Source organism: Pleurodeles waltl, chromosome 7, assembly GCF_031143425.1.
Source record: "Pleurodeles waltl isolate 20211129_DDA chromosome 7, aPleWal1.hap1.20221129, whole genome shotgun sequence".
In the NCBI taxonomy this organism is placed as follows: domain Eukaryota; kingdom Metazoa; phylum Chordata; class Amphibia; order Caudata; family Salamandridae; genus Pleurodeles; species Pleurodeles waltl.
This window is the reverse complement of record NC_090446.1, coordinates 1,343,456,660-1,343,481,461: the sequence shown is the minus strand read 5'-3', so window position 1 is coordinate 1,343,481,461 and position 24,802 is coordinate 1,343,456,660. Positions and strand designations below refer to the sequence as shown.

Sequence of the window (24,802 nt, the reverse complement as noted above, 5' to 3'; positions counted from 1 at the left end):
CCAGGAGGTAGCCCCTTGGAGGAGGAGACAGAGGGGGCGCTCAGCAACACAGAGCCCACGCAGAAGCAGGCAGCACCCGCAGAAGCACCTGAACAGGCACTTAGAAGATCTGAGGACGTCGGTCGACTAGGCTGTGCACGAAGGAAGTCTTGCAAAAGTGCACAGAAGCCAGAGCAGCTGCAGTTTACACAGGATTACTGTCTGGCGTGGGGAGGCAAGGACTTACCTCCACCAAATTTGGACAGAATACACTTGGACCCAGCTCCTTTGTTCCAGGGATCACGCTCGTCAGGATGAGATGGGACCCAGAGCACCGGTGATGCAGAAGTTTGGTGCCTGCGTTAGCAGGGGGGAAATTCCGTCGACCCACGGAAGATTTCATCTTGGCTTCCAGTGCAGGGTGAAGGCAGACAGCCCTCAGAGCATGCACCACCAGGAAACAGTCGAGAAGGCCGGCAGGATGAGGCGCTACAATATTGCTGGTAGTCTTCTTGCTACTTTGTTGCGGTTATGCAGGCGTCCTGGAGCAGTCAGCGGTCGATCCTTGGCAGAAGTCGAAGAGGGAAGTGCAGAGGAACTCTGGTTAGCTCTTGCATTCGTTATCTGGTGAGATGCCCACAGGAGAGACCCTAAATAGTCCACAGAGGAGGATTGGCTACTCAGAAAGGTAAGCACCTATCAGGAGGGGTCTCTGACGTCACTGCTGTCCATTGTGCCCTCACACCTCTGCATCCAAGATGGCAGAGGTCTGGGACACACTGGAGAAGCTCTGGGCACCTCCCCTGGGAGGTGCTGGTCAGGGGAGTGGTCACTCCCCTTTCCTTTGTCCATTTTCGCTCCAGTGCAGGGCTGAGGGATCCCTGAACTGGTGTAGACTGGCTTATGCAGAGAGGGCACAATCTGTGCCCTTCATAGCATTACCAGAGGCCAGGAGATGCTACTCCTCCCAGGCCCTTCACACCTATTTCCAAAGGGAGAGGGTGTAACACCATCTCTCAGAGGAAATCTTTGTTCTGTCTTCCTGGGACCAGGCTGCCCAGGCCCCAGGGAAGCAGAAACCTGTCTGAGGGGTAGGCAGCAGCAGTAGCTGCAGTGGAGACCCCGGAAAGTTAGTTTGGCAGTACCCGGGCTCTGTGCTGGAGACCCGGGGATGCATGGAATTGTGCCCCCAATACCAGAATGGTATTGGGGTGACAATTTCATGATCCTAGACATGTTACATGGCCATGTTCGGAGTTACCATTGTGACGCTACATATAGGTAGTGACCTATATGTAGTGCACGCGTGTAAGGGTATCCCCGCGCTCACAAAGTCCGGGTCTTTTGCCCTGAACAATGTGGGGGCACCTTGGCTAGTGCCAGCGTTCCCACACACTAAGTAACTTTGCACCTAACCTTCACCAAGTGAGGGTTAGACATATAGGTGACTTATAAGTTATGTGCAGTGTAAAATGGCTGTGAAATAACGTGGACGTTATTCACTCAGGCTGCAGTGGCAGTCCTGTGTAAGAATTGTCTGAGCTCCCTATAGGTGGCAAAAGAAATGCTGCAGCCCATAGGGATCTCCTGGAACCCCAATACCCTTGGTACCATATACAAGGGAATTATAAGGGTGTTCCAGTGTGCCAATGAGAATTGGTAAAATTAGTCACTAGCCTGCAGTGACAATTTTAAAAGCAGAGAGAGCATAAACACTGAGGTTCTGGTTAGCAGAGCCTCAGTGATACAGTTAGGCTCCACATAGGGAACACATACAGGGCATACTTTATGAGCACTTGGGTCCTGACTAGCAGGATCCTAGTGACACATAGGCAAAAACAAACATACATACAGTAAAAATGGGGGTAACATGCCAGGCAAGATGGTACTTTCCTACAATAGCCGAAACCAGAAGAACAATTGTTTCTAGGAGCAAGAATTTACTCTCTCATAGGTAAGGTATATCCCAGCGAGAAAAGAATACAGTCACTATTGCGGGAAATTTACCTTTACCAGAAGGGGCAAGCTCTGAAAGTGAGGACTGTGAGAAAGTTGTTAAGGATGATGGCTTCATGCATCATTTGATTCCATATGCAAGATGACATATGAGACCAATTTGAGAGTGGCTACAGGGCACAGTTCCCAGATGGATCACACAAACCATTCAAATGTGTCTCACTAGTGCATGGGAAAACTAAACACAATGCCAAAGTCACACTCAGCAAGGGAAAAAGGGGCAACCATTGCCTTTCTAGAAAATACACCTTTACAGGATATATGTATGACAGCAACGTGGTCACATATGCACACGTTCACAAAACACTACTGCATAGACATTGAAACGAACAAGGAAGCGCAAGTGGTATAAAAGGTACTAAAACATCTGTTTAAGATTGAAGATCATCTTCAACCCAACCACCACAAGACTAACAAAACCACTACAAAGTCAATGCACCGCATATGAATTCAGAAAGGATTCATGGTGAAAAATGTTTCTTACCTGCAGGTGTAGTTTTGCAGTTTAAAGAATTTTCTAGATTGACAAGCAACCCACCTCCACCAAGAAGATGAAAGGAGGATGTGGATGGGAGTGGAGGGAGGGGGGAGGAGAATCTGAAGATGTCAACCAAGATTGGAAGTTTCTGGGGAGGGCGTACTGCGTCGCAGGAAGCACCAAATGGGGGACTCATTGACACCCAGCAAAAAAAAAGACAAAAACTGAAGGACTCTGAGAAAGTGAACAGTTCTGGACCCAACCACTAGATGGCGCAGCATGTGAATCCAGAAATGTCTTCAAGCTGCAAACCTACACCTACAGGGAAGAAACTGATCATTGCTTACCTTCAGTAACTCATTATGATGGACACTCTAGCTGCAGATTTCTTGTTGTCCTTCTACCTCGCCGTTATGCTAAGTGGACTCTTGAACATCACAGTAAGTTTTCAAGTTAGTTTTTTGCACAGTTTGTTCAGAGTGCTCCGTGTCTAAGAACTCAGAAGGAGAAAGATTAAGAAACTGACATAAGTTACAATGGGTAGCGCTTATGTATGTCTCATCACTTCTAGAAAACAGTCGCTGCAGAGCTACATAGTGCCACCTATCTGCATATGGGGGCATTGTTGTAAAATTCTTTAGATCAAACCTGTGGTTAGTGTGTGCTACTGAAAGTAAGTAACTTGTTCATTTGCTGGTTTTGCTAACATTTTTGCTTCATCTTTCCAACAGAATGTTCTTTTTATTCTCCTCGGATGGAACATTAGTCTTGGGTGTACCGCTACCACTTAGGGAGAGTAATAAACATTACTTTTCTGTTCTCTGATCACCTGTTCCTCCTTCTACTGTCCGTAGAGCACTTCCCATTAGAACTTGGGGTTCATTTTGAATGGCTGTGCCAAGGAGAAGTTATGTGCACTTTATCTGGGCGTATGCCATTTACATTGTAATAGTACACTTGCAGTTTCTACTGCTACCCATTACCCAGCCAACATGACACCCTTTGATGTGATTTTAGGGATACTCTGACTTTAAAAAAAAAAAAAAAAAAAAAAAAAAAAAATCCCCAAACTACTTAATGTCTTAATTCAGCTAATGGCAATGGCCCAGTTTGTCTGTCCTGTATCAAGACTTAATACATTTGTATTCTCTTAATAATTTTTGCTACTCCCTACAGATCTACTGATCACAAGTACAACTTCTCAGCCAGCCTCAAGTCAGCCTCCCATGCAACTCTCTGAGGTGAACATCCCCCTCTCGCTTGGTGTGTGTCCCCTAGGCCCAGTGCCTCTTACCAAGGAGCAGCAGTATCAGCAAGACATGGAGTTGGCAGCCTGGCATCATATGCCTCATCCGTCGGACTCCGAGAGAATACGGTAGGTTTCTTTAGGCTCATGGTCTCATTTAACCGAGTGACATGGACATGTGCTGACACCATCCCTATGTAGGAAGGAAATGTATGCTGATACCATCCTTCGTTTTTTTACTTTTTCATTTTTTTTAAACACAAACACTTTTTTCACACACAAACAATTTCAAATCATTTTAAATCTGTCCTGGCAAAGCCCACTTTGAGCCACTTTAATAGTGCTAATAAAAGCACTTGACTTTCTGCAGCGTTGCACCATACACAGAAATGTTACTGTCTAGTGGAGGATTATCCTGAGCCATTTCATAGGAGTTTTGGTACAAAGGTCACATAAATACTCTTAATAAGATCTGCTTTTAGGAAGTGCTTTTCCTTTGTGTCTATGGAGGGTCAGCTTCATGTGCCACCAGCCCAAAACTGGTTGATTTACAATGTGTTCATCACACACCTTTCTGGTGTAAAACAAGTTAGGAAAGGAGGTTGGATAGCTTTTATGTTTCTTGTAAGCATATTACCAACAGCCATTATTGTTCGACAAAAGTACACAGGGAACTAATATCCATTTTGATGCATTTGATTTGAAACAGTGCAGACAAATTTGAGGTACGAAAGTGTTGCTAGTTAGATTGATAGCGTAGTGTATGTCTGGGGTGGTAAAGAAAGCATAGTGTGCATCTGTGAAGATATTTAATAAGGTATAGGATGGTGGATGTGTCTGGTGTCAAACTGTTTGTATGAAGCCCCAAGAGGCTTAAACTGTTCAAGACATCTTGAGTTTGAGCTGCTCTTCTCTCCTTCAAGGCAGTAACATTAATTTCTCCGGGAAGTGTTTGCCAAGTATCAACAATCAAGGACTCAGTATAATTTTGATTTGTTCTGCAGACAGTACCTGCCACGCAACCCTTGTCCAACACCCCCTTACCATCACCAGATGCCCCCTCCTCATTCGGACACTGTGGAGTTCTATCAGCGACTATCAACGGAGACACTTTTCTTTATCTTCTATTACCTAGAGGTACGTTACCTCATGCATATCACTGCTATTGCTTTGTTTTTGAGGCTGAAATGGAATGTGTGATTCAGCTGATATATCAACTACCCTGTGACTCATAACATCTTTCAGTTTAAAAATGAAAATGCACTAAAGGTTGACGTACTTTGAAGGAATTACCACGTTTGTGACTGTAGTAGACCGTTTAAGTACAGTATAGGTGAATGTCAGAATCCTGCCTCTCTGGGGTATTCATAAAAGGTATATGTGCCCTGACTCAAATTTAAAACCGATCTAAAATATACATAGCAAATTGAATTACAATACAAATGTATTATTCCTTTTTGTTTGTTTTCTTGTACACTATAACAAGAAATCTGTAGTAGTTTCTTTTTTTCAGTATTTGTACCTTAAAATAAGAGAGTCTGAAAATGATTTTTAGTGCTGGCCAAGAGACAGCCGTAAAGTTCATGACAGCCTTAGGTAATGGAAAATACCTAAATATTTGTATAGAGGGTCTTTATATCAGTTGACTTGATCATTAGTCTGTTCATCTGTTGTTCACGTTTTACTTCCACCCTGTGGAGCATACTGCGTGAGGCAGTGGTGAGCCAGCTCACTTTCAGCCATTTGCACTGAGTGACAGCATTTTTCCAGGTCATATGTTTACATTCTCTTAAGGATAAGTAATGTTGTGCTAGGGCTGCTCTGCCAATACCTTACTGAACCAGTGCTTTTCCCCTTTGCTGTATTTTTGTTTTCTTAGCCAATATTACCTTTTGTTTGTCCTGGTCAGAATCATATGTTTGAGGTGTGTGTGGCTGTAGATACACATGCTGTGCATAATCCCACCATCTAGTGTTGGGGTCACGTGTGTGCAAGTTGTTTTTTTTCTTCGAAGAAAGTCTTTTGAGTCACAAAGTATAGTAAATATTCTTGTTAGCAATGTGCGTGATCATCGACTCCACTGTTGGATTGTTTTCTTCCGCCATCTGGTTCAGACGTGCTCCTCTTGCTGTGTTTTTACACAGTTGGTTATTCGTTTGATACTGTTGGTATTGTTCTCAATCGCAGCTCGATCCCCATCTCCCTGTTGTATCCTACAGGTCAAATTCATGTGGGGTTTTGCATTCGGCTGTAGCCCTCTGAGGCCTATGCCTTTCTGGGGCAATTCCCCATCAACGTTCATTCCAAGAGATGCCCACTTGGTAATGAAACAGACGTTCTTTTGCTTTTGCCTGTCTTGCCACGCCAAGTCCCCCACACCTATTTACCCCAGGTGTGCAACTTGTGCTTGTCCCCCAGACATTAGGAGACAACTGCGAGGCCTCAAGTCTTTCAGATAAAAAAAAATGACACTCAGACTGAAGAAGAGGAAGACTCAATGTCTTGATGCAGCGCTGAAGACACTTGGGAACTTTTTAGTTCAGAAGATCCATAACGTGAGTTTGTGGGCCCATCCATCGGCTGCTGACGGAGTCAATGTTTCACCTGATGAAAGCTCTGGGTCTGATATGGAAATGCAGGACCTCACTCCTGGGCAGACCGTGAGTACTGTACCCCCTCCACCCTGTCCACAGCAAATGTCAATTAAAACTAGACTACCTTCACGCCAAAACGCCAAGACTGGTGGGCCACCACTGCCTTTGAGCGATTAACGGCACTGACCGCCTGGTTTGGATATGCCCAGCCCCGACAACAAAAATAGTTTAAACAGCACATTGTCAAATCCAAGCCCTCTACATTCGATGAGAGTTGACTGTCCGCTTCAAAAGCATTGGAGCCAAAACAAAATTCCACCTCCAAGAAAATTGACTTTAGAGCAGAAAGCATCTGCACCGAAAACACTGTTAACAAAACCTGCCTTGGAGCCAAAAGCTCTGCCAGCTGCTAAATGCTTGGAAACAGCACAACCGGTGCCTGAGAAACTTCACCAGGAATTGTACTCTAGGCAAAAATACCTAATGATTCATCCAAATACAGGAAGTATCACCAGACCCCCCCTGTAGGAAGTTGGCTCTGTGCATGCTATTCCTTACTTTGAAATAGCACATACAGAGTCCAAGGGTTCCCCTTAGAGGTAAAATAGTGGTAAAAAGAGAATACTAATGCTCTATTTTGTGGTAGTGTGGTCGAGCAGTAGGCTTATCCAAGGAGTAGTGTTAAGCATTTGTTGTACATACACATAGACAATAAATGAGGTACACACACTCAGAGACAAATCCAGCCAATAGGTTTTGTTATAGAAAAATATATTTTCTTAGTTTATTTTAAGAACCACAGGTTCAAATTTCACATGTAATAGCTTGTTTGGAAGGTATTGCAGGTAAGTACTCTAGGAACTTTGAATCATTACATTAGCATGAATACTTTTGTCATAAAACACAATAAGCTGTTTTAAAAGTGGACACTTAGTGCAATTTTCACAGTTCCTGGGGGAGGTAAGTTATTGTTAGTTTTCACAGGTAAGTAAGTCACTTACAGTTCTCAGTTTTTGGTCCAAGGTAGCCCACCGTTGGGGGTTCAGAGCAACCCCAAAGTTATCACACCAGCAGCTCAGGGCCGGTCAGGTGCAAAGGTCAAAGAGGTGCCCAAAACACATAGGCTATAATGGAGAGAAGGGGGTGCCCCGGTTCCAGTCTGCCAGCAGGTAAGTACCCGCGTCTTCGGAGGGCAGACCAGGGGGGTTTTGTAGGGCACCGGGGGGACACAAAGTAGCACAGAAAGTACACCCTCAGCAGCGCGGGGGCGGCCGGGTGCAGTGTGCAGACACGCGTCGGGTTTCCTTCAGGTTTCAATGGGAGACCAAGGGGTCTCTTCAGCGATGCAGGCAAGGGGGGGGGCTCCTCGGGGTAGCCACCACCTGGGCAAGGGAGAGGGCCTCCTGGGGGTCACTCCTGCACAGAAGTTCCGTTTCTTTAGGGGCTGGGGGCTGCGGGTGCAGGGCCTTTTCCAGCCGTCGGGAAATGGAGTTCAGACAGTCGCGGTCAGGGGGAGCCTGGGGATTCCCTCTGCAGGCGTCGCTGTGGGGGCTCAGGGGGGACAACTTTGGTTACTCAGTCGTAGAGTCGCCGGAGGGTCCTCCCTGAGTTGGTTGTTCTCCACCAGTCGAGTCGGGGTCGCCGGGTGCAGTGTTGCAAGTCTCACGCTTCTTGCGGGGAATTGCAGGGGTCTTTAAATCTGCTCCTTGTAACAAAGTTGCAGTTCTTTTGGAGCAGTGCCGCTGTCCTCGGGAGTTTCTTGTCTTTTTCGAAGCAGGGCAGTCCTCAGAGGATTCAGAGGTCGCTGGTCCCTTGGAAAGCGTCGCTGGAGCAGGTTCTTTGGAAGGCAGGAGACAGGCCGGTAAGTCTGGGGCCAAGGCAGTTGGTGTCTTCTGGTCTTCCTCTGCAGGGGTCTTTCAGCTCGGCAGTCCTTCTTCTTGTAGTTGCAGGAATCTAAATCTTTAGGGTCAGGGAACCCCTTAAATACTAAATTTAAGGGCGTGTTTAGGTCTGGGGGGTTAGTAGCCAATGGCTACTAGCCCTGAGGATGGGTACACCCTCTTTGTGCCTCCTCCCAAGGGGAGGGGGGTCACATCCCTAATCCTAGTGGGGGAATCCTCCATCTGCAAGATGGAGGATTTCTAAAAGTTAGTCACCTCAGCTCAGGACACCTTAGGGGCTGTCCTGACTGGCCAGTGACTCCTCCTTGTTGTTCTCATTATTTTCTCCGGCCTTGCCGCCAAAAGTGGGGGGCCGGGCCGGAGGGGGCGGGCAACTCCACTAGCTGGAGTGTCCTGCGGGGCTGTGACAAAGGGGTGAGCCTTTGAGGCTCACCGCCAGGTGTTACAGCTCCTGCCTGGGGGAGGTGTTAGCATCCCCACCCAGTGCAGGCTTTGTTACTGGCCTCAGAGTGACAAAGGCACTCTCCCCATGGGGCCAGCAACATGTCTCTAGTGTGGCAGGCTGCTGGAACCAGTCAACCTACACAGATAGTCGGTTAAGTTTCAGGGGGCACCTCTAAGGTGCCCTCTGTGGTGTATTTTACAATAAAATGTACACTGGCATCAGTGTGCATTTATTGTGCTGAGAAGTTTGATACCAAACTTCCCAGTTTTCAGTGTAGCCATTATGGTGCTGTGGAGTCCGTGTAAAACAGACTCCCAGACCATATACTCTTATGGCTACCCTGCACTTACAATGTCTAAGGTTTTGCTTAGACACTGTAGGGGCACAGTGCTCATGCACTGGTACCCTCACCTATGGTATAGTGCACCCTGCCTTAGGGCTGTAAGGCCTGCTAGAGGGGTGTCTTACCTATACTGCATAGGCAGTGAGAGGCTGGCATGGCACCCTGAGGTGAGTGCCATGTCGACTTACTAATTTTGTTCTCACTAGCACACACAAGCTGGTAAGCAGTGTGTCTGTGCTGAGTGAGGGGTCTCTTAGGGTGGCATAATACATGCTGCAGCCCTTAGAGACCTTCCCTGGCATCAGGACCCTTGGTACCAGAGGTACCAGTTACAAGGGACTTATCTGGATGCCAGGGTGTGCCAATTGTGGAATCAAAAGTACAGGTTAGGGAAAGAACACTGGTGCTGGGGCCTGGTTAGCAGGCCTCAGCACACTTTCAATTCAAAACATAGCATCAGCAAAGGCAAAAAGTCAGGGGGTAACCATGCCAAGGAGGCATTTCCTTACACCCCCTCATTCCGGGGCACAGCCTGCAAAAAGATAGCTGTCTTTAGAGGAGACTTCGGACATCCTCTTTCCCCACGAGAAAAGAAAAAGTAGGATAAGCAACTAGCCCACTACATACCAGTCCGCCACCAACACACCCTGCTGTGCACACCCCATCACCACAACTCTCACCTGTTCAGATTATGGAGTCACCTGAGGGTTTACTACATTCCCACACAAGAGACGGGGTTGGGATGCAGACCAATACTCAGACCCACCTCAAGATGACCCATGAGACTCTTATGATGTAGACTCACCTGATATGTACCCTGATCTATATCCAGCTAGACCTTCCCCATCAGATGATACAACAACTTAACTTGACCTCATAAGTAGAGCGACTACATTCCATAAAATACCGCTACATACTGAGCCTCTAGAGGATGATTTTGTTTTTATTCAAAACTCCCTTGTCAAATCCCCATTCAACACAATATCTGCCAATTCTGAGGGGAATGCTTAGGCATATGCATGACATTTTCAACAACCATGTTGGGGCTAGAGTGATCACTCCCAGGGTCGATAAATAAGCCTTCACCAAATGACCCAACATATTACAAGGGACAGATTACACCTGACTCCCTAGTGGTGGCCACAGCTCGTAAAAGTGCAAACTCTCAAACATCCAGTGGGGTGCCCTCACTAGATAAGGAGAGTAAGAAGATAGACAGTGCATACAAAAGAGTGGCTGCAAAATCTGCCAACCATTGGAGGACTGCAGACTCCATTGGTCTCTTAATGTGCTATGATAGGACTCACTGGGACGAGATTGAATAGATTCTCCAGCATAATTCAAAAGAGCACCGAAAAAGAGCGTATCGTGTTGCCTGAGAGGGTAAGCTTATATCAAACACAACTATACATTATTTCTTCAATGCATCTGACAGCTAGGGTCATTAATTCAAGCCTACTCCTTAGAAGACATGCCTGGCTAAGAGTGTCTGGTTTTAAGCCTGAAGTTCAGCAGAATGTACTAGCTCTCTCCTTTGACAGAGAACATCTTTTTGGGCCCCAGGTAGACACCCTTTTAAAAAAAAAAAAAAAAAAAAAAAAAGACACAAACAGGTAAGGCTATGGGAGTGTTGCAGACACCATCGCAACTTGGCTCCTTTTGATGCTCCTCTTATCGTGGTATATCCGAAACAACCTCTCCTGAAACCTTCACATCATATAACAAAACACAAACCCAAACATCATTCACCAAAGGAATATTATAAGGGTTCATATAGGTGAAACTGTTTCAGGGGTGCAGCGTCACCAAATCTTGACGTGCCAGCCATTACCCCAACATCCATTCACTATATACCTTGGGGGCTGCAACGTTCTTTTTTCCAACATGGCAGAACATCACCTGTGACCAGTGGGTGTTGGATATTATCCAACATGTTATTGTTTAGAGTTCACTTCCAAACATCCCTCCTCGCAAGCCCAGACTCTCAACAGAATATTAAAAATTGCTCAGAGGAAGTTCAGGCACTTCTCAACGAAAGTGCAATGGAAGCAGTGCTAATACACCAACAAGGCACAGGTGTTTATTCACTCTACTTCCTTATACCCAAAAAGGACTGGCCCCTGAGATTAGTCTCGGACCTCCGACCCCTAAGCCAATATATTATCTCACTTCTGCAAGATGTCATTACATTACTACAAGTCGACTTCATGACAACACTAGACCTGAAAGACGCCTACTTTCACATCCCTGTTCATCCAGCACATCAAAAACATGTCGGGTTCATAATAAACAACCAACATTTCCAATTCAAGGTGCTCCCCTTTGGAATCACAACTGCCCCCAGGGTTTTTAACCAAGTGTCTTGCAGTAGTAGCAGCTGAGCTGCCCAGACAAAAGTACATGTTTTTCCATACTTAGGCGATTGATTCAAGAGCACAGCACGCCAACTCTGTTTTCAGCACACTCAAGCCACCATAAACCTGCTTCATCAATTAGGCTTTACCATCAAATCAGTCAGATCCCACCATCAACCCCTCCAAGTACAACCCTACCTAGGAGCCATTATGGACTCTCAGTGGGGGATAGCTTATCCCTGTGCTTCCCGCATTCAATCTTTCCAGGTGCTCATTCCACAGTTCCAACCTCTCTGACAGGTAAGAGTCCTATGTCTCGGTACTATGCATAGCCATAGTACCCCATGCCAGGCTCAACATGCGACCTCTACTAGAGTGCTAAGCGCACCAGTGGACTCAATGGTAGGGTCAATTGGAAGATCTAGTGGTGCGCTGTCAAGTGAATCACTCTCTGCAGTGGCAGAACACCAACGATCTCCTCTAAGAATGGCCATTTCTATATCCAATTCCACAGAGAACAAACCAGAACAAAGGACACCTCCCTCACGGGTTGGGGCGCGCATTCACAGGCTCTCATAGTCCTGGGATGCTGGACGTTCAGAGGCATCTCTACAACAGTCACCTAGAGTTGCCAGCTCTTCATGTAGCGCTCAAAGCCTTCCTTCCTCACCTGGTTGGCAACGTAGTCCTCATCAAGACCGAACATGACTTCCATGTATTATCTCCAAAAACAGGAGAGGACCAGATCCCCGCAGCTGTATCATCTAACTCAGAACCTCTGAAGGTGGACTCTCTGATATAGCTATCATCTGTTAGCAGAGTATCTTCAGGGAGCGAACAACAACTTTGCTTATCTCCTCAGACGAAGCTGTCAAGTCAATGAATGGGAACTCCACCTGCAGGTCCTCCTCCCATACTTCCAGTACTGGGGGGTCAACCAGAAATAGACCTCTTCACCACAGCAGAAAACGCAAACTGCCAGAACTTCACCTTCAGGTTGCCACAGTCCAAGAACAATGCACTATGGATGAGTTGGTCCAGGATATTTGCTTACACATTTCTACCTCTCCCACTGCTTCTGTTTGTTTTGCAAGCTTCAGCAGACATCCCTCACCCTTGTGACTCTCACATGGGCCAGACAACCATGGTTCACCACACTTCTGGAACTCTAAGTAGTTACCCCAAGAGGTACTTCCGAACAGGCAGGACCACCTTATTCGGAACCATAGAGAAATGGGACATCCTGACCCCAGGTCCCTCAACCTTGAGATCTGGTTGCTGAAGTCCTAGTGTCCCGTTATTTAAACCTACCAACTTTGTATGGACATTCTTAAAGACTCATGCATCCCCACTGCTTGCAGCAAATAGGAAAATATTTGTCCACTATTGCCATTCCAAACAAACTGATCACTTGCAACCCAGTGTTCAAGACATTGTTTATCTTTTTCACTTGCACACCTGTTGCATACCTGTGGTCTAGCCTTTACATCTATAAGATTACACCTAGCAGCAGTGGCTGCATATCGAAAAACCGACAACTTGCATAATTATTCAGGATCCCAGTTGTTAAAGCCTTCTTAGAAGGCCTGAAACTGGCCATTCCTCTTTAGGGGCCACCAGCTCCACCTGGAATCTTAATATTTTATTAGCAAGATTAATGGACCCTCCATTCGAACCCCTCCACTCCTGCCCCTCCCGTTCTTGTCCTGGAAAATATCATTTCCAGTGGCTGTCAATTTACTCAGCCGTGTCAGTGTGATTCAGGCATTAGCCTAAGAATTCTTCAAACTACATAAAGATAGGGTGCTACTATGTACCAATCCTAAATTCCTACCTAAGGTAGTATTTTGATTGCACCTTAATCTATTGAACTTACCAGTATTATTCCCATAACTTGACTCAGTTGCGGTAAGGGCTCTACACATCCTAAACAACAAACAAACCCTCATGTACTTTATTGATACAACCAAGACCTTTAGAAATACTTTACTTTCTCTAATCCACACAAAGGGGGAGCCATTTCTAAATCGGGTATTGCACTTTGGATTGACAAATGTATATAAACATGCTATGCCAAAGCTAAAAGACCCTTACCTACTCCTCTTAAACCTCACTCCACTTGCAAAAAGGGAGTTTCTATGGCTTTCCTAGGAAATAAACCTTTAGCTGACATATGTAAGGCAGCTACTTGGTCTACACCACATACATTAACAAAACATTATTGCATAGATCTACTGGCTCGCCTACAAGCTGATGCCACTCTGGCAGTCCTGCGTACTTTATTCCAAACTGCAACACCCACATGCTAGCCACAGCTTATGGAGGAGAACTGCTTTTCAGTCTGCTAAGCATGTGTATCTACAGTCACACATGCCTCAAACCGAAAATGTTACTTACACAGTATCTGTTTGTGGCATGTAGTGCTGTAGATTCACCTGTGCCCACCTTCCTCCCCGAACACCTGTGGTTGTTACAGTTATCTTTATATTTTTCACTCACTCTTTCAGCATGATCAGTGGATTATCCTACACATTCTATTTTCACCTGTCTTGTGAGAAAAGAATCTAACACTGGGATCGATGGTCATGCGCATTGCTAGCAAGAGGAGTCACTATCTTATGACTTGAAATACCTTTGTCGGAAAAAAAAAAAAAAAACGTGCACACATCCGAGCCCAACACTAGATGGCTGGATTGTGCTCTGCATGCGAATCTACAGCATTACATGCCACATGCTTACTGGTTAAGTAACATTTTTCTTTCTTTTGATGTGGATTACAATTAAAATTGCCTATTTCTAGTACTCTTACCTGCTAGGAAGCACCAGTATTGTTGTTCTGACATTAAATGCAATTGTTTTCTTCCTTTACCTTTATTACAAGCATGTGGTCTCTACCTTTGGGCTGTAGCATGCATATTTTCAGCATTTACTCACAATAGGAAACTAATACCCATCAGACCACCTTCCTAGGAACAGACCTCTTGATTTCCAGTACTTGCTAAAAAATTTATACAGGCTTTTTCCTGATATTAAGTAACAAGGTCTTTGTTGAATTTTGTAAATAGTATGTTTTCCTCCTGACCCTTCAAACTGTGCATGTTATTTCTACATCCAAGAAAATAAAACAGACTATATTAATAGCATTTAGGTATAGATTTATGGAAGTTTCTTCAAGATTGGATCTCCCTAACATTTACATGGTTGAATTCAGCCTTGCTGCTGAGCTGGGAGGCTAGAAACATTGTTGCCTAAGTAGCCTTCTCTTCTTATTGGAAAAAATGCCAAACTTCAACCAGTAAAGCAAGAGGACTATGAAGTCCCCCACAGGCCACCATGCCTCACATTTGTATGACAGTTTGTGTTACAAAGGGGTGTCTTTGAGCTCTACTTACATCTCAGCATACAAGTCAAATTCTGAAAATATAATCTTCGCTTGCAACGCTTAATCTAGCTTGATAGCAGACTTATATCGTAGAGGCTTGCTTCAGACTGTTTCATGTTTGAGGCACCTAAAAAAGCCTTTCTGGTAGATACTTCTTGTCGCAGATTTCTCACCTGTTGAATATTCCCAAGGCCATCATAGTGTATGCAAAAACGTTTCAGCAGTACCTTGATGCACTGACGCAGTTCTGCTCTGGAAATGATTTGCGAAGCCTATATAGGCGCGAACCCTGCACGCTAACATCAGTTACTTTCATGCCACCAGATGCAAGATCGGAAGCTCCCTTCGTGTCTCTGAGATATTTGCTTCCGCAATTTTCTTCTGTGTATGGTACGTCACATGGAAAAACTTGTTTTAAGTCCTGTAGGCACTGTTACACAGAAAAGTCTGTGACAGATTTCCACTGGGTATGCCTCTAGTTTTTAGGGTCGAGCCGCAACTCCCAAGGCCTGCAGTGGCAGTGTGTCGATGAATCCATTGACATTTTCACTATGGTCCAAATCATCTAAGGAAATGCCTCTTATTGTATGGTCACCGCTAGGTTTTTCAACTGATGCTAATTGTTTTCTTTCTCAAAGTGCACTGAGGCCCTGCTCAACAGACCTCGGTGCCAGTGCACTGATCCCCAAAACATGTTACATTGGCTATACCCATATTGGCATTGGCATAGGCTAGCTTACCTGTAGGTCCCCTAGTACGTTATCCAGTGCCTGTAAATTAGAGTCGCCCCAGGGACTGCAGCACTCACCATTGGTAAGACAAAGGTTAAACAAGTCTCCTGAGTCCGCCATTGTAGCCTGGAAGAGCTGTTTCGAACTGCTACCCACAATTTCCCATTTAAAAGCATGGCAAAGTCAAATGCACCCCTGAAATGTGTAAGCCACCCCTAGGACATGCCTACCGTAACTCGGAGGGCAGACCGTGGAGGATTAGAAGAGCACTGGAGGGGCCACAAGTAGACACCAAACAAACACCCTCAGCGGCACAGTGGCGGCCGGGTACAGGGTGCAAACAGTACGTCTGGTTTCCAGTGCTAGTCTGAGGAGACCCCGGGGGTCACTCAGAGGCTGCAGGCGAGGTCCAGGGGTGCGTCTCGGGCACACCACCAGCTGGACAGGGAGGAGGGTCGCCTGCTCAACGATGAGGCTCCAGGGGTTGGTTTCTCCAAGGCCTGGGGCTGCGGGTGCAGTGTGTTCTCTAGGCGTCAGATATCTTTGTCCGGAGCTTCGCGGTCAGGGGGTCCTCGCGATTCTCTCTGCAGGCGTTGTCGTGGAGAGGTCAACCCAGAGCCTGGGGGGTCCCTCTCTTGCTAGGTGGACCACCTGGACATTGGCCGTGGGTGTCGGGTGCACAGGGGTCAAGACTCCTGCATCTGGAGTGAGGTGGGAGTCCTTAGTTGTAGATATCTTCAGACAAAGCCACTTGGGAGTTCTTGGTCCTTTTGGGTGCAGGCAAGTCCTCTGGAGTTGGCTGAGGTGGCAGAGGTCGCTGGACACGTTCCTGGTCTTTTTGCAGGTTCTTTGAAGCAGGAGACAGGCCGGTAGGACTTGGGCCAAAGCAGTTGTTGTCTTCCTTCTTCTCTGCTGGGGGTTTCAGCTTAGCAGTCCTTTTTCTTGTAGGTCACCAGGAATCTGGTGAGCTGAGATCAAGCAGGCCCTTAAATCCTAAATTTAGGGGCGTGTTAGGGGTCAGAGGGCAGTAGCCAATGGCTACTGTCCCTGAGGGTGGCTACACCCTCCTTGTGCCCACTCCCTTTGGGGAGGGGGCATATTCCTAACCCTATTGGTCCCTGTCCTCCAAACCAAGATGGAGGATTCTGCAGGGAGGGGGGTCACCTCAGCTCTGGACACCTGGTTGTGGGGGGCCATGTCTGGGGTGGTCACTCCTCCCTGTTTTCCCGCTGGACTTGCCACCAAAAGTGGGGCTTTGTTAGGGAACAGGCATCTCCACTAGCTGGAGTGTCCTGGGGCACTGTAACCCTAGGCCAGAGCCTTTTAAGTCTCTGCCAGGTGTAACAGCTCCTGTAAGGGGAAGGTGTAAAGCTCCTCCATCCAGGACAGGCTTTGTTTCTGGTCAGAGTGCACAAAGGCACTCACACCATGTGGTCAGAAACTTGTCTGAAAGTGGCAGGCTAGCATAGACCAGTCGGTCCTACAGTAGCAGTTTGGTTAACATACAGGGGGCATCTCTAAGATGCCCTCTGTGTGCATTTTTCAATAAATCCCACACTGGCATCAGTGTGGGTTTATTGCGCTGAGAAGTTTGATACCAAACTTCCCAGTATTCAGTGAAGCCATTATGGAGCTGTGGAGTTCCTACAAACTCCCAGACCATAAACTAAATATGGCTACACTGCACTTACAATGTCTAAGAATGGACACGTGCAGGTATGCCCTCATCTGTGGGATAGTGCATCCTGCCTTAGGGCTGTAAGGCCTGGTAGAGGGGTGACTTATGCCACAGGCAGGGGTTTCTGGGCATGGCACTCTGAGAGGGATGGTATGTCGACTTTGTCTATTTCTCCCCAATCAATCAAACAATTTATAACGCGCGCTACTCACCAGTTAGGGTCTCAAGGCGGTGGGGAGGGGGGAGCTAATGGTCGAAAAGCCAGGTCTTGAGGTGTTTCCTGAAGGTCAGGAGGTCTTGGGTCTGGCGTAGTTGGAGCGGTAGGATGTTCCAGGTCTTTGCGGCGAGGTAGGAGAAGGATCTTCCTCTGGTGGTGGAGCGGTGAATGCGGGGCACAGAGGCGAAGGCGAGGCTGGCGGAGCAGAGCGGGCGGGGGTGTGGAAGATGAGTCTGTCGTTGAGATATACTGGGCCTGTGTTGTGGAGGGCTTTGTGTGCGTGGGTGAGTAATTTGAAGGTGATCCTCTTCGATGTGGGTAGCCAGTGTAGTTCTCTGAGATGTGGTTGCAGCATGGGACGTCAAGGATGAGTCGGGCGGAGGCGTTTTGGATGCAATTTCTTTTGTAGTTTGACTGTGGTTCCTGCATAGAGCGCGTTTCCGAAGTCCAGTCTGCTGCGGACTAGGGCGTCGTTGACTTTTTTTCTGGTTTCAACAGGAATCCACTTAAAAATCTTGCAGAGCATGCAGAGGGTGTTGTAGCAGGAAGAGGAGACTGCGTTGACCTGTTGAGTCATGCTGAGTGCTGAATCAAGGATGATGCCCAGGTTCCGTACTTGGGTGGCGGGGGTGGGGGCGGCTCCGAGGATTGAAGGCCACCAGGAGTCGTTCCAGGCGGAGAGGTTGCTGCCGAGGATGAGAACCTCTGTTTTGTCTGTGTAGGAAGTTGGCTCTGTATGTGCTATTTCAAAGTAAGGAATAGCATGCACAGAGTCCAAGGGTTCCCCTTAGAGGTAAAATAGTGGTAAAAATAGATAATACTAATGCTCTATTTTGTGGTAGTGTGGTCGAGCAGTAGGCTTATCCAAGGAGTAGTGTTAAGCATTTGTTGTACATACACATAGACAATAAATGAGGTACACACACTCAGAGACAAATCCAGCCAATAGGTTTTTATATAGAAAAATATATTTTCTTAGTTTATTTTAAGAACCACAGGTTCAAATTCTACATGTAATAGCTCATTCGAAAGGTATTGCAGGTAAGTACTTTAGGAACTTCAAATCATCAAAATTGCATGTATACTTTTCAAGTTATTGACAAATAGCTGTTTTAAAAGTGGACACTTAGTGCAATTTTCACAGTTCCTAGGGGAGGTAAGTATTTGTTAGTTTTACCAGGTAAGTAAGACACTTACAGGGTTCAGTTCTTGGTCCAAGGTAGCCCACCGTTGGGGGTTCAGAGCAACCCCAAAGTCACCACACCAGCAGCTCAGGGCCGGTCAGGTGCAGAGTTCAAAGTGGTGCCCAAAACACATAGGCTAGAATGGAGAGAAGGGGGTGCCCCGGTTCCGGTCTGCTTGCAGGTAAGTACCCGCGTCTTCGGAGGGCAGACCAGGGGGGTTTTGTAGGGCACCGGGGGGGACACAAGTCCACACAGAAATTTCACCCTCAGCGGCGCGGGGGCGGCCGGGTGCAGTGTAGAAACAAGCGTCGGGTTCGCAATGTTAGTCTATGAGAGATCTCGGGATCTCTTCAGCGCTGCAGGCAGGCAAGGGGGGGATTCCTCGGGGAAACCTCCACTTGGGCAAGGGAGAGGGACTCCTGGGGGTCACTTCTCCAGTGAAAGTCCGGTCCTTCAGGTCCTGGGGGCTGCGGGTGCAGGGTCTCTCCCAGGCGTCGGGACTTTAGGTTCAAAGAGTCGCGGTCAGGGGAAGCCTCGGGATTCCCTCTGCAGGCGGCGCTGTGGGGGCTCAGGGGGGACAGGTTTTGGTACTCACAGTATCAGAGTAGTCCTGGGGTCCCTCCAGAGGTGTTGGATCGCCACCAGCCGAGTCGGGGTCGCCGGGTGCAGTGTTGCAAGTCTCACGCTTCTTGCGGGGAGCTTGCAGGGTTCTTTAAAGCTGCTGGAAACAAAGTTGCAGCTTTTCTTGGAGCAGGTCCGCTGTCCTCGGGAGTTTCTTGTCTTTTCGAAGCAGGGGCAGTCCTCAGAGGATGTCGAGGTCGCTGGTCCCTTTGGAAGGCGTCGCTGGAGCAGGATCTTTGGAAGGCAGGAGACAGGCCGGTGAGTTTCTGGAGCCAAGGCAGTTGTCGTCTTCTGGTCTTCCGCTGCAGGGGTTTTCAGCTGGGCAGTCCTTCTTCTTGTTGCAGGAATCTAATTTTCTAGGGTTCAGGGTAGCCCTTAAATACTAAATTTAAGGGCGTGTTTAGGTCTGGGGGGTTAGTAGCCAATGGCTACTAGCCCTGAGGGTGGGTACACCCTCTTTGTGCCTCCTCCCAAGGGGAGGGGGTCACAATCCTAACCCTATTGGGGGAATCCTCCATCTGCAAGATGGAGGATTTCTAAAAGTTAGAGTCACCTCAGCTCAGGACACCTTAGGGGCTGTCCTGACTGGCCAGTGACTCCTCCTTGTTATTCTCATTATTTTCTCCGGCCTTGCCGCCAAAAGTGGGGCCTGGCCGGAGGGGGCGGGCAACTCCACTAGCTGGAGTGTCCTGCTGGGTTGGCACAAAGGAGGTGAGCCTTTGAGGCTCACCGCCAGGTGTGACAATTCCTGCCTGGGAGAGGTGTTAGCATCTCCACCCAGTGCAGGCTTTGTTACTGGCCTCAGAGTGACAAAGGCACTCTCCCCATGGGGCCAGCAACATGTCTCGGTTTGTGGCAGGCTGCTAAAACTAGTCAGCCTACACAGATAGTCGGTTAAGTTTCAGGGGGCACCTCTAAGGTGCCCTCTGTGGTGTATTTTACAATAAAATGTACCCTGGCATCAGTGTGCATTTATTGTGCTGAGAAGTTTGATACCAAACTTCCCAGTTTTCAGTGTAGCCTTTATGGTGCTGTGGAGTTCGTGTTTGACAGACTCCCAGACCATATACTCTTATGGCTACCCTGCACTTACAATGTCTAAGGTTTTATTTAGACACTGTAGGGGTACCATGCTCATGCACTGGTACCCTCACCTATGGTATAGTGCACCCTGCCTTAGGGCTGTAAGGCCTGCTAGAGGGGTGTCTTACCTATACTGCATAGGCAGTGAGAGGCTGGCATGGCACCCTGAGGGGAGTGCCATGTCGACTTACTCGTTTTGTCCTCACTAGCACACACAAGCTGGCAAGCAGTGTGTCTGTGCTGAGTGAGAGGTCTCCAGGGTGGCACAAGACATGCTGCAGCCCTTAGAGACCTTCCTTGGCATCAGGGCCCTTGGTACTAGAAGTACCAGTTACAAGGGACTTATCTGAATGCCAGGGTGTGCCAATTGTGGATACAATGGTACATTTTAGGTGAAGGAACACTGGTGCTGGGGCCTGGTTAGCAGGGTCCCAGCACACTTCTCAGTCAAGTCAGCATCAGTATCAGGCAAAAAGTGGGGGGTAACTGCAACAGGGAGCCATTTCTTTACAGTCTGTGTTTAGTTTGAGGCGGCTTGAAACCATCCAGCCGGCGATTGCGTGAAGTCCCTTATGTAGGTTTTCTTGCTGTTGTGGGTCTTTCGTGAGGGAGATGATCAGCTGGGTGTCGTCAGCGTAGGATACTATGTTGATGATGTGGGATCATGCGATGTTGGCGAGGGGAGCCATGTAAACATTGAAAAGAGTTGGGCTGCGGGAGGATCCTTGAGGGACGCCACAGACTATTTCGGAGGATTTGGATAGGTAGGGCGGAAGGCACACTCTCTGGGTTCTGCCGGAGAGGAAAGAGGAGATCCAGCCGAGGGCCTTGCCAAGGATCCCAGTGTTGTGGGGGTGTGTACGAAGGGTGTGGTGACAGACGGTGTCGAAAGCTGTGGAAAGGTCCAAGAGGGTGAGAGCTGTGGTTTAGCCTTTGTTGAGCATGGTCTTGATGTCATCTGTGGCAGCAATGAGTGCGGTCTCCGTGCTGTGGTTTTTGCGAAATCCGGATTGGGAGGCATCTAGCACTTTGCTGTCTTCCAGGTAGCGGGAAAGTTGGCTGTTCACGATTTTTTCAACGACCTTTGCTAGGAAGGGGAGGAGGGAGATAGGTCAGTAGTTAATGGGGTTATCAGGATCTGTATGGGTTTCTTCAACAGGGTGTTGACTTCGGTGTGTTACCATTTCTCCGGGAAGGTGGCTGTCTCGAAGGAGCTGTTGATGATTGCACAGAGGTGGGGTGCGATGATGCTGCTGGCTTGGTTAAAGATCTGGTGCGGACAGGGGTCCGAGGGGGAGCCAGAGTGGATGGAGGCCATGGTGTTGATGGTGTCTTCATTGTTGACGTGGGTCCAGGAGCATAGCAGGTTGGTGTTGATTGATGCGTCGAGTTCTTGGTTGTCTGTGGTTGGCTGATGGGTCTGGGGTTCGAAGCTGTTGTGCATGTTTTCGTTCTTTCGACTGGAGTGAGTGGCGAGGGAGTTGCAGAGTTCTTGTGATGGCGAGGGTTCGTGGGCGCAGGTCCTGGGGTTGGAGAGTTCTTTGATGATGCCGAAGAGCTCCTTGTTGTTGTGGGATTGGTGCCTATTTGTTTTTTGTAGTTGGTTCTTTTGGTTGTGCGGATCAGCTGGTGGTGATTGCGGATGGCAGCTTTGAGGGCGGTGTGGTTGGGTTCGGTGGGTGCAAGGCGCCAGTTCTTCTCCATGCTTCGACATTCTCGTTTGGAGGCCTGCAGGTCGGGATGAACCAGCTTGCCTTGGGTCTATGGTGGGAGTCTGAGGGTTGTTTGAGTGGAGCGAGGGTGTTGGCGCAGTCTTCTAGCCATTTGTGCAGGTAGGTGGCTTCTGAGCTGGGGTCCTGGGACCTTGGGGGGGGTGCCTGGGTGAGGGTGGAGATCAGCTGTTCTGTAGAGATTCTGTTCCAGTGGCAGAGGGTTTGGTGATGAGGTGGTGAGTGACCGGCTTCTGAAAGGAGAAATGGATGCAGTGATGGTCGGTCCATAGGAGTTCGGTGGTATGGCTGAAGGAGACGTGGTTGCTGGCTGAGAAGATGGGGTCGAGTGTGTGTGTCCTGCGGTGTGGGTGGGTGACGTGACGAGTTGCTTGAGGCCGAGGTTGGCGATAAGGTTGGTGAAGTTGATGTTGTTGTTTTCTAGGTGGAAGTTAAGGTCTCCAAGGAGGATGTAGTCCGTTGAGGCTGGGCTAGGGAGCTGATGGTGTCAGCGATGTCGCAGAATTGCGGTCTGGGGCCTGGCCTTGGTGTTGATTTGGATTTTGAACTGGAGGTGCTCGGCGGATTTGATGGTGTCGTGGGAGCTGGTGGAGACTCTTATGGTGTTTTTGTCGACTATGGCGATTCCTCCTCCTGGTTTGTTGCTGCGGTCTCTTCTGGTGACCTTGTAGTTTTCTGGTATGGCTATGTCTGGTTCCGAGGCTGAATTCATCCAGGTTTCTGTGAGGAATGCGATGTCTGGCGAGGATGTGGTCAATAGACTGGCTTGCCTTTGGCGCGTAAGCGCTGTGGCCGGCATAATTGGGGAGGGAGGGAGGGTGTGGCAGCTGGTAGGAGGTGGGGTTAGACCAATGGGAGAGCAGGGGGCGGGGGAGCGGGGCTAAGAGGTGGGGGAAAAAAAGAAGAAATGGGCCGGAGAATCAAGGTGGAGGGGGGGTGGGGCCGCGGAGACGCAGCGGCGAGGGAGAGCCAAGGAAAGTTTTAAAGTAAAAATGCAGTAATACCAGCAAAAAGAATGGCAAATCGAGTTAGCGGCGGTGAGGAGGGAAGCGAGCTGCCTACCAGCACACACGCTGCAATGCAGTGTGCATGTGCTGAGTGAGGGGTCCCCTGGGGTGGCATAATACATGCTGCAGCCCTTAGAGACCTTCCCTGGCCACAGGGCCCTTGGTACCATGAGTACCTTTTACAAGGGACTTAATTGTGTGCTAGGGCTGTGCAAATTGTGGAAACAAAGGTACAGTTTTAGGGAAAGAACTCTGGTGCTAGGGCCTGTTTAGCACAGTCCCAGCACACTTTCAATCAAAGTTGGCATCAACACTAGGCAAAAAGTAGGAGGATAACCATGTCAACAGTGGCACTACATCTAGCATCTGAGCAGAGCCCGCATCTGTGCAGCTTAGCAGGGGTATAGTGCATTTGCAGTAGGTATTTGAAGTGAATGGATCTGCAAGGTACAGCTTGATGTTAGCATGCCTGTCAACCTACAGCAATATTCCCAATCTTCCTGGCTTAGTGGTTCTGTAAGAAGGTAGTTCCACTTGTCCAAAGTGGCGCTCGAGGTGGCGTTTTGGTCTCTGTGATGCCATGTAAAGCTTAGTGATAAGCTTGCACCATGTGTTACTAGTGAGCAAGTTCTGCAGTGCCCCCAAAGCTTGTGGCTCATCCGGGAACTGTGGGTACAATGCCTTTATGACTGTTTGGAGTCAGTGATAAATAAAGGTTGATAGCGGGTCTGGGGCTGTACCTGAACAATCTCAGCTAGTGTTATGAATGTCCTCCCTTGGTAGAGATCTAAGTGTTTTTAACCCTGCTTACCCCAGTAGAGACAACGCCTTGGACTCTTGTAACTGAGGGGTTCAGATTGTGCATCAGGGGCATTGCTGGTGTGTATAATGAAGTGCTGCTCTCTGAGGAGTAACCTAATGAAAGAAACAGGTTGGTCATGGCCATAACATTGATTTGGGATAGGACTGCTACTATCCCATGTTCAGAGGCATCTGCCTGCAGTGTGAACTCCTTGGTGTAATCTGGAGCTTTTAAAATAGGTACTGAGCACATTTGACAGCTCACTGTCCACTTCACCTTCTTAGGCTTCTTTTTGGAGGTCAGTTCTGTGAAAGGTGCCACAATTGTGCCATATCCTTTTACAAACCTCCTGAAGTGCCCAGTCAAGCCATGGAGTGCCAAGATTTGGGTCTTGGTGGTGGGAGCTACCCAGTCTAGAATTGTGTGGATCTTGGGTTTTAGTGTATGAACTTAATCACATTGCCAAGGTGGATCAGGTGAGCCTGCCAGGTAGAGCTGAAGACAACAATATCATCAATATATGCTGCACTTAAAGTAAAATAGCACAGCCAGTACTTTATTCACCAAATTTTGGAAGGTGGCAGTGACATTCTTAGTACAAAAGGCATAACAGTAAAATGATAGTGCCATCCGGAGTAGAGAATGCTGATTTCTTCTTTGCTCCAGTGGTCAGACGTATCTGCCAGTACCCTGATGTGAAATCAAAAGTACTGAGATATTTGGCTGCACCTAACCTGTCAATCAGTTCATCAGCCCTAGGAATTGGGTGTGCACCTGTTTTGGTCACAGCATTGAGGCTCATGTAGTCCACACGAAACCTCATACTTCCACCATTTACTGTTGGGTTCCGAAGGGTGCAAGTTGTTCTTATTAGAAAAGACTTTCAAATCACGCTGTACAGTGACTCCTCCTTTTTCTGCTAATATGCATGGTCATTGACTCCATCATTAGAGTTCTTTCTGCCATTAGGTCTGGTCGTGCTTTCACTGAGCTTCGGTTAGGAGCAATATT

At 47.9% G+C, this 24,802-nt stretch overlaps 1 protein-coding gene across 11 annotated transcripts in view; it reads left to right on the top strand.

Moving 5' to 3' along the window:
- The window catches only part of CNOT3 (CCR4-NOT transcription complex subunit 3), a 715,873-nt gene that overhangs the window by 624,634 nt on the left and 66,437 nt on the right, over positions 1 to 24,802 (top strand). For all 11 annotated transcript variants that reach the window (XM_069200730.1, XM_069200729.1, XM_069200731.1 and 8 more), the window contains 2 exons: positions 3,650 to 3,848; positions 4,724 to 4,856. In XM_069200730.1, coding sequence (XP_069056831.1) covers positions 3,650 to 3,848; positions 4,724 to 4,856 — 332 coding nt within the window. The remainder of the gene's footprint in view (positions 1 to 3,649; positions 3,849 to 4,723; positions 4,857 to 24,802) is intronic.